At 47.1% G+C, this 9,921-nt stretch overlaps 1 protein-coding gene across 9 annotated transcripts in view; it reads right to left on the bottom strand.

Annotated features, from left to right (window-relative positions):
- Window positions 1-769: 769 nt before the first annotated feature.
- EMSY (EMSY transcriptional repressor, BRCA2 interacting) overlaps window positions 770-9,921 on the bottom strand; it is a 47,460-nt gene continuing 38,308 nt past the window's right edge. For 8 of the 9 annotated variants that reach the window (XM_082218986.1, XM_082218990.1, XM_082218989.1 and 5 more), the window contains 2 exons: window positions 5,127-5,633; window positions 770-2,575 (listed from right to left, as the gene is read on the bottom strand). In XM_082218986.1, the coding sequence (XP_082075112.1) occupies window positions 2,384-2,575; window positions 5,127-5,633 (699 nt within the window). In that variant the 3' untranslated portion in view covers window positions 770-2,383. Of the gene's footprint in view, window positions 2,576-5,126; window positions 5,634-6,134; window positions 6,233-9,921 lie in introns of those variants that run through there. The other variant, XR_014218744.1, reaches the window with a different exon arrangement.

The raw sequence follows: 9,921 nt of genomic DNA, 5'->3' as shown, positions 1-9,921 counted from the left end.
TAGAGCTGAAAGAGGAAGTGGGAAGGAGGGTCACACTCCTCCAACGTCCTCTTTCATCTCTACGTACTTTCAGGGGGAGAACAAAGGTAGCTGCTCTCATGACCAAGGGGGCAGTGAGCGGTATGTGTATGTGTGGGTGTTCAGAGCCTTCGTGGGTTTTAGGGGAAGCCTCAACAGCATCCGAAGGAGAAGCCGCGGTTTCTTATTGAAAGAAGCACAACCAGACTCATAAGGATAGCTGGCCAATCTTTCTTTCATAAGAACATGGGTAGGCAAACTGAGGCCCGGGGGCCAGATCCGGCCCAATCGCCTTCTCAATCCAGCCCGCGGATGGTCTGGCAATCAGCGTGTTTTTTCATTAGTAGAATGTGTGCTTTTATTTAAAATGCATCTCTGGGTTATTTGTGGGGCATAGGAATTTGTTCATTTCCCTCCCAAAATATAGTCCGGCCCCCCACAAGGTCTGAGGGACAGTGGACTGGCCCCCTGCTGAAAACGTTTTCTGGTCCCTGCATAAGAACATGAGAAGACCCTTGCAGGAACAGGCGAATGGCCTTTCTGTTCCAGAATCCTGTTCTCACAGCGGCGAACCAGATGACTGGGGGGAAAGTCGCAATCACGATTCGAACCCGAGCCTTCTCCCCTCCTGTGGTTTCCAGCGGATGTGGATGCAGAACGTAGCCATCCTGCCTAGTAGACATCAGCAGCCCTCTCCCTCTGTGTTCCTCACCTGTCCTAGAGCAATAAGGAGGATTATCGCAATAGGGGAGAGCGTTGTTGACTTTTTATAGAGATGTTAACAAGGGATGGTCAACAGTGCCACCTAGTGGGGAGAGCCAAGCAATACACACAGATACAAGATGCTTAAATGGACAACAGAGCGTTTTCGGTTATCATACTTCACTTTCCGGAGTGTTCTCTCAAGCGGCCATTTAATTACAAAACACTAAAATCACCATTTAGAAAATATTTGACACAAGTTGTATTAGAGCCTTCAGAGAATATCTACTTGAAGTAGTATTTCAGCACCAAAAAAAAACCAGGGCAGTTCAACTGATATGTATATACAGGATACATCAAAAATGCTTATTTATAATGAAATCTATACAAAAAAGAAAAAAGTCACGTTAAAAAACCAGTTCCTATATACAGTTCTTTCTCCCCCCCTTTTTTTAAAAAAGCAACATCTTCATTACTTAGTTGTACAGACCGTTTCTTACTTTTTACTACAGCTGATTCAGTCGATGCAACACACATACCTTTAAAAAAATTGTATTATTCGTTGTGCAAACAAAAATGGTAAGGCTTGGAAAAGGATCATCTCAGAAACAACAGAAGGTCAGTAATTTTAAGGTGTGTTTTCTTTGTAAAGTGTTTAAGGTGTGTGTTCTTTGTAAAGTCTCTTAACAGTCATAATTAAATTTCCTCTTTTTTAAAAAAGAAAAAAAGCACATAAGAACAAAAGAAATGTCTGGATGTCACAACCCACAACACAGTTCCTCTCTCGGATTATCAATGCCCTTTGTTCTGTTTTTGAGACGTATTTCTCCCACCCTGCAGCTTAAAGATCAAACCGTTTCTCTTTACAAAAAAGAAAAGAAAGTATTGAGGTTGCTGGGCCTGTTTAACAGGACCAAGGAGCGTGAAGCTGGAATTCTCTCTTCAGGTTTTCCTATTTTGAATAAATAAAAATAACTTTAAATGTGGGACGATTTCATCTATGCCCGGAAGAAATGTGATTTCTTGGTGTCTGATCCAGTAAGAGGATCTCCTCGAAGCATGTTTTCCCTGTGATCCTGAGTGTTCCTGGACAATACTGCTTTGTGTTTAGAAGCGGCCGATCTTCATAAGCTTATTTGAAAATAAAATGGCACATCAGTGCAGGGAAGCCACAACACACACCAGACAAAGTTTCTTAAGTGCTTTCCCAGCACCAAAGGACCTAGGCATGCTACGTTGTTGTTTTTTTAAAAAAAATTACAAACATCTTGTGATGGGAGTTTCATTCAACTACAAACGGAGAGCGCTGCTGCCTGTTTTCAACCAAGAACGTTTTTATCAGCCGGTCCAGAATGTCGTAGCAAACAAAAACTTCGGTGACGCCTTTAAGAAATAAAAACCGCCGCGTGTTTGTCTTCTTTGCTTGGAAAAAAAATACATTCCCACTGTCGTACGGCTAAACCGGCGTGGCAACACCATCTACCTCCGAAATCGTTTCGCGACCACTGCTGTTCTCCGCCAGCACCCCGATGCTTGGCGAGCCCCCCAAAAAAGTGCTTCTGGAGAATACTACAAGGGAGTCTTCGACACCAGCAGCTGAGTCTTTGCTTCGCCTTCCAGGGACCGTCATCCTTTTAAAGTGCACGCCAGGATCCCAGGCACACTACGAGTGTTCGGAGCTCTGCATTGGGCTGGGCTCGGTCCCGTCCTCGTTGCCGCTGTCGAGGTCCTGTTCCATCGCGGTCTCCTCCTCGTCGAGCCGCTGGCTGGTGAAGTTGTTGAGCTCAAGGAGGCCGCTGGGCTCCACAACCACGTTGGAGGTGGAATGGCAGGCCACGGAAAACTGAGGGATCGTCTGGAAGAGGAGGAGGGAAACTGTGCATTAACAGCCATACGAGAAATATGTAAAATAACTCAACAAGTATTAGACATCACCTCAGAATTGGCCTTACAGTAGTGCCCCGCAAGACAAACGCCTTGGAAGACGAAAAACTTGCTAGACGAAGGAGTTTTTCGTTTTCTTAGCCGCTTCGCAAGACGCATTTCCCTATGGGCTTGCTTCGCAAAACGAAGCTTGCACCACAAGCTCCGGGGATAGCGGGGAAGCGCAGCGCATCTTCCCCTCTCTCCACGGACCCCTTTTGAACCAAGGGGCTGCAACGGGGAGAAGCGATTCTCCCCGCTGCCCCTTCCCTTGCTTTAAAACAGGTCCGGGGACAGAGGGGATGGTGCGTGCGCCTTCCCCTCTGTCCCCGGAGATTGCGGGGCAGGCAACGGGGAGAAGCAATCTTCTCCCTGCTGCCCCTTGCTTTAAACAGGTCCGGGGACAGAGGGGAAGGCGCGCGGCGCTTCCTCTCTGTCCCCGGACGGTCTCCATAGGAACGCATTGATTGATTTTCAATGCATTCCTATGGGAAACCGTGCTTCGCAAGACGAAAAACTCGCAAGAAGAAAAAACTTGCGGAACGAATTAATTTCATCTTGCGAGGCACCACTGTACTAAACATCTTCTAAGACAACAATGCCCATTTACACCACAAAGAACTCATAACCCACCTACTTTCAGCAGCCAGAAACACCATAACCAGACACTGGAGAGACCTGTCAGGAGTAAGCATGGACCAATGGTACCAAATAGTATGGGAAACAGCCCTACTAGAAAAATTAGCCAGTAAACTGAAACTGGCACAGGGACAAACTGAAGAAGACGCCTTTATGGCTCCCCTTTATCACATACACAGCCCAACAAGACAATGTCAATCCTCCACCAACAGCATAAAAATCAATATGGCTAACCTGATCCAAAACACCCACCCACCCCACTCACACATGAAAACAAAGACCACCACAGCAAACCACAAATGAACAGCCACACCCTAGGCCAACCCCAACCTCTCTCACCACCAAAGAAACACAAGTGAACAGCAGAGAACCTGCGAGAACGCTGACACCAAACCCTACATACATTAAGCAAAATAGAAACATCGCCCCCCCATCTTTCCCCCCTCCACCCCTTTTCTTCCTAATGTCTCAACAAATGAAACTGATTTGTAAAAATGTTACATGGAAAAAATACGAGAGACATTACACATACTTCTGTAAAACAAAAAAACTTTAATAAAAAATAAAAACATAGCAAAGCTAAAGGGGAGCAAGGCGAAGAGAGCTTAAAGGCACTTTTTGTGACAGCTTTCTTTTTTTAATTTTTTTTTAATTTATACTTCTCAGGTACACAGTGGTACCTCTAGTTATGAACTTACCGTATTTTTCGCACCATAGGACGCACCGGACAATAGGACGCACTTTGTTTTAGAGGAGGGAGAACAAGAAAAAAAAATTCTCCTCTCTGCCCAGCGCCCCTTCAGTGAAGCGGCAGGAGGCGCTGCACAGAGAGGGGGAGAACTTTCCCCCTCTTGTTTTCCCGCTCTAAAACAAGGTGCTGTTTAAGGTGCGTTCAGGCGGCTACCTTGGAAGCCTGGAGAGCGAGAGGGGTCGGTGTGCACTGACCCCTCTCGCTCTTCAGGCTTCAGGTTCCTTTCGACCTGCTCTTTGGGGCTGGCGGGGGGAAGCCCACCACCAGCCCCAAAGAGCAGGTCAGGGAGCAGCGGAAAGGCGCAGCGGAGAGGCTCCTGCCATAGCCACGCGTCACCTCTCCAGCCAGGAGAGGATCGCGGGGGGCTGCTTTAGCCCCGCGAGTGCTCTCCCAGCTGCAGAGGTGACGCGAGGCTATAGAGGCTCCTGCCATAGCCGTGCGTCACCTCTCCAGCCGGGAGAGGGTCGCGGGGCTATGGCGTCTTCGCTCCATAGGACACACACACATTTCCCCTTCATTTTTGAAGGGGAAAAAGTGCGTCCTATAGAGCGAAAAATACAGTAATTCGTTCCGGAGGTCTGTTCTTAACCTGAAACTGTTCTTAACTAGAGGCGTGATTTTGCTAATGGGGCCCTTTACTGCCGCTGGCACGTGATTTCCGTTCTCTTCCTGGGGCAAAGTTCTCAACTTGAGATAACTCTTCCAGGTTAGCAGAGTTTGTAACCTGAAGCGTTTGTAACCTGAGGTACCACTGTACAGTGATACCTCGGGTTAAGTACTTAATTCGTTCCAGAGGTCCGTTCTTAACATGAAACTGTTCTTAACCTGAAGCACCACTTTAGCTAATGGGGCCTCACGCTGCCGCCGCACGATTTCTTTTCTTATCCTGAAGCAAAGTTCTTAACCCAAGGTACTATTTCTGGGTTAGCGAAGTCTGTAACCTGAAGCGTATGTAACCCAAAGCGTATGTAACCCGAGGTACCACTGTATACATTTCACTGATTTTACAATCATTCTGACATTTTAAAATGTGACTTCCTTCCTCCTCTTTCTGCGGTTCCTTAAACTTCTCTTTTATCTCCCCCCAGTTTACCTGGATCAAGATCTCCGCAGGAATCTCCTCCACTTTCTTTGGGGCGATGTTCTGGATGCGAATGAAGTGGTTGCCGGCAGCCGGGGTGCCCTGCTTCCTCTCTGGCAAGGGCAGCCTGACCGCAGGGGGGCTTGAGGCAGAGTCCAGGCGCTTGGGCTGCTGGAGGACCGACGCTGCCATCCCGACCGTGGCCACTCTCAGCACCGAGGCGGGCACCGATTCTGCTTCCCCGGGCGGCCCGCCGGCGGCGGGGGAGGCCTTGCTGTTTGGTGGGTCCGCCGCCACGCGGTCCGCGCTGGTGTCGATCTGGGCTTCCATCATGGACATTTTCAAAATGTCCGCCACCGCCGTCTTTGCGGACACCTGGGCGGGAAAGAGGTTCGGAAGAGGCGGCGCCAGCTTGGGTACCGCACTGATGCTGGTCACCTTAGAGACGGTGGGCGGCTGGTGGCCTTCAAAGGTTATCTTTGTAACAGAGGATCCTTGGGTTATGATGGGCTGGTGCACCTGGGAATTAAAAGGGGGTTTATGCGCGTTACAGGCAGGTTGGCGGGACGGATGGCGCTACTTAAACCTAAATGGCAGTAATAAACACCAGCAACGGGGGCGTGATTTTGAAAGTCAAAGTGCTGTGAGACAGAATAATCCATAGCAACATAAGGGGGGTAATAAGTTAAGAGGCAGGAGAGGCGTTCAGACTGCGAGGTGCCTTGCTTAGGCATCTACAACCAGCAGTCCCGTATTCCTTTGGGATTTACACCCCCCAAAGCATTTCCCTGCTCAATTCCACCCCTGCCCCCACCTCAAAAGGCTCAGAGAGCCAGTTTTTAAAAGAGAGGAGTGACTTTTTGCCCCTAAGCGTCTATGGCAATCGATACATGTTTTTGTCTGCTGATTCATTTTTTCGTGGTTTTGCACCCTTCCCCAAGGAAAAGGAGGTTTGCTCTTCTCAAAGAAAGCAGTTTTTACTAAGCTGAGGGTGATGTAAAACGACAAAGGAAGACGTACAATGGAGGTCCTTAGAGTGCCGCCGGGCCTTCGTCTTTACGTTCCACAGAAATTAACAAAAAAAGGTATTACGGGGACAGAAATCAATAACTTTATACCTAAAAAGAAGAACAAAACAAAAGTGAAAATGAAATAAAATCAGGAAATCGGTCCATGCAATGGCAGTTGCAAAAGATCTGTATTTAGAAAGCGTCTGAAACTAACAGAAATCACAAGCCTGGTGGGGCTTCTCTTCCTAGCACAAAGAGGGGTCGCTCCTTCCTTGCACCTAGCTCTGACTTTCAAAAAATACACTCCTGGCACAGCATATCTTAAACGTGAGCTTAATCACCGCACAACTATTAAGTTAAATGGGTGACCTTGGAGCCAGACACTCCCTCAGCCTAAGGGTCACAGCTCAGATCAGCTGCCTTGCATGCCAAAAGTCCCAATTTAAATCCCAAGCAGCATTCCCAGGAAGGGCTGAGAGAGACCTCTGAAACCACGGAGAGCCTCTGTCAGTCAGGGTAGATAATGCTGAGCTAGGGAGACTCACGGTCTGACTGCATATGAGACAGCTTTCTATGCTGGTCCCTTACCTTTCCCGCCCCGGCCACAGTGAACCATGAAACGGTCACCTCCAGGCTTGACTACTGTAATTCACTCTACGCGGGGCTGCCCTTGAAGCTGTCCCAGAAACTCCAGCGGGTTCAGAATGCTGCAGCGAGGCTCCTCACGGGGTCCTTGCCATGGGAGCATATTCACCCAGTGCTTTTCCAGCTGCACTGGCTCCCGGTGGAATACAGGGTCAGGTTCAAGGTGCTGGTTTTGACCTTTAAAGCCCTTCACGACCTAGGACCCTCGTACCTACGGGACCACCTCTCCCGGTATGCCCCACGGAGAGCCTCAAGGTCCATAAATAGCAACACCCTAGAGGTCCCGGGCCCTAAGGAAGTTTAGTTTAGCTTCAACCAGAGCCAGGGCCTTTTCAACACTGGCTCCGGCCTGGTGGAACGATCTGTCTCAAGAGACCAGGGCCCTGCGGGGTCTGATTTCTTTCCGCAGGGCGTGTAACACAGAGTTGTTCCACCTGGCCTTTGGCTTGGAGCCAATTTGATTCCCTCCCCCTCTTTCTTCTTTCTTTTCCTTTCTCCTCCTGCGATGAGGTTTCCATATTTTAATGTTGTATTTTAATTTTGTTTTTATGTTGTATTCATTCAATTTGTTTTTATTATTGCTTATTAGCCGCCCTGAGCCCGGCCTTGGCTGGGGAGGGGTATAAAAAAAATATAATAATAATAATAATGTTCTTCCTATGCTACCTCACAGGACTGTAGCGAGGATAAAATAGGGACAAGGAGAACCAAGATATCTACCTTGTGCTCCTTGGAGGAGAGAAGTCATTGTACATACAGAACGATCACAAGTTATGTGCATTTAACCTGCACAATTTCTACTACTACAGGTGGGTTGTTTGAAACCGTGCAACCGAGCAAGGTGGAGCATTTAAAAGTTCTTTTGGGCTTCCCTGGCACAGAAAGGGATGTGAAGCTTTCCGCCTTGCTATTGAGGTGGAGGGAGGGCAAAACCCTCTTGGAGCACGGATTATGGGAGGCTCTCAATGTCCCGTAAAGCTATCTGAGACCCGGCAAGATCTCACATAAGCATTGCTGTGTTACTTTTATTGTTGAGCCCGGCTTCGGCTGGGGAGGGTGGGATATAAATAAATTATTATTATTATTATTATTATCATCATCATCACCACCAGCATTCCAGAGTGGGCACACCGAATAGGCCTTGCCCCCCAAACATAGAATCAAAGAGTTGGACTAGGGTCATCTAGTCCAACCCCCAGCAATGCAAGAATCTCAGCTAAAGCATTCCATGGCAGATGGCCATCTAACCTTTGCTTAAAAACCTCCAAGGAAGGAGAGTTCCACTGACATCTCTAACTGTTAGAGCAATTCTTTCTGATGTTTAGTCAGAATCTCCATTCTTGTAACATGAAGCCACTGGTTCGAGTCCTACCGTCCAGGGCAGGAGAAAACAAGCTGGTTCTCTCTTCCATGTGACAACCCTTTAAGCTACAGTGGTGCCTCGCAAGACGAAATTAATTTGTTCCACGAGTTTTGTCGCCTTGCGATTTTTTTTCGTCTTGCGAAGCACAGTGTCGGGAAAGTTTTGGAAAAGCTTCAAAAATCACCAAAGTCTTTAAAAACCTCAAAAAGGCTACCACACCGCGTTCAATGAGTTGCTCCTCGAAGTCAAGTCGCAACTGTATTAACGGTGTTAAGAAAAAGGAAACAAACTTGCAAGACGTTTTCGTTTTTCGTCTTGCAAAGCAAGCCCATAGGGAAATTCGTCTTGCGAAGCAACTCAAAAAACCAAAAACCCTTTCGTTTTGCGAGTTTTCCGTCTTGCGAAGCAAGCTCATAGGAAAAATCGTCTTGTGAAGCAGCTCAAAAAACCCTTTCGTCTAGCGAGTTTTTTGTCTTGCGAGGCATTCGTCTTGCGAGGTACCACTGTATTTGAAGATGGCGGATATCTGAAGCAAGGCGGAGAGCTTAAAAGCTCTTTTTGCCCTGGGTTTACATGGAACGAAAAGAGCGTTTAGCCTTTCTGCTTTGCTTGGAGGGCAAGACTTGCTTGAAAGGCCTGGGCTCTGACAGTGCTGGTCACACTCTCTGTCTCCCACCCGACCCACGTTGCCAGACATGAGACGCTCTAAGGGTCTGAGTTCAGGCGGTTTTGGGGTTTAGTTGGAACCCTTGGACCCAACCCCCTGCAAAAGATGCAACTGTATTGTAATAAAAATTGTAAGAGCAGAGGGAAGGGTGCTTGGGAACAGGAGCACAAGCACGGAAAGCCTCAAAGGCCCTATATATTTGCCACTGGTTCTCTGCCCCCTTAGCTGTGTCCTTGCCAAAGCCTCAACCTCCTCACAGGCAAATCATACGAGTGCTACCAAGTGGCGGCCATCGACAGGAGGAGATGGTGGCTGCTCTGTTCAACATGGCATTACACAAAAGAAATTACTGTGAAAATCCCTGAAACGAGAAGTAATCGACTATAGAATAACAAACCCCCCCTAAAAAAGAAACAAACTAGAATTAAACAAATACTTTACGAGATGCCAGCTACAAAATTTGTTTCACTGAACTAATCAGTTTCCTCAGAAGGAAATAAAGAAACAAACTCAATTCTTATTACTACTGCTTGGTTCTCTTAAATAAGGTTCATGTTTTTTAAAAAATTGAGTTTCTGCCCTGTTTTTTGAGTTAGTTTGAAACTTTAAAACCTCAATTTCTTATCACTGCTGCTGGATTCTCTTAAATAAGGCTATGTTTAAAACCTGTCACTGAGGTTTTCATACCTTTTTTGTAAACTCGAGGAAGCATTTTTAGCCCTGCTCTTGTTTGATCCCACTTAAAATCTTTTAATTTCTTTATTCCCTTTTGAGGAAACGGATTAGTTCAGTGAAACGAGTTTTGTAGCCGGCATCTCGTAAAGTCTTTGTTTAATTCTAGTTTATTTTTGGATTTTTTGTTATTCGATAGTCGATTACCGTATTTTTTGCTCTATAAGACTCACTTTTTCCCTCCTAAAAAGTAAGGGGAAATGTGTGTGCGTCTTATGGAACGAATGCAGGCTGCGCAGCTATCCCAGAAGCCAGAAGAGCAAGAGGGATCGCTGCTTTCACTGCGCAGCGATCCCTCTTGCTGTTCTGGCTTCTGAGATTCAGAATATATTTTTTCTTATTTTCCTCCTCCAAAAACTAGGTGCGTCTTGTGGGCTGGTGCGACTTATA

The sequence above is a fragment of the Podarcis vaucheri genome, assembly GCF_965113315.1.
Source record: "Podarcis vaucheri genome assembly, chromosome: 4".
In the NCBI taxonomy this organism is placed as follows: domain Eukaryota; kingdom Metazoa; phylum Chordata; class Lepidosauria; order Squamata; family Lacertidae; genus Podarcis; species Podarcis vaucheri.
This window is presented reverse-complemented; position numbering and strand designations above follow the sequence as displayed.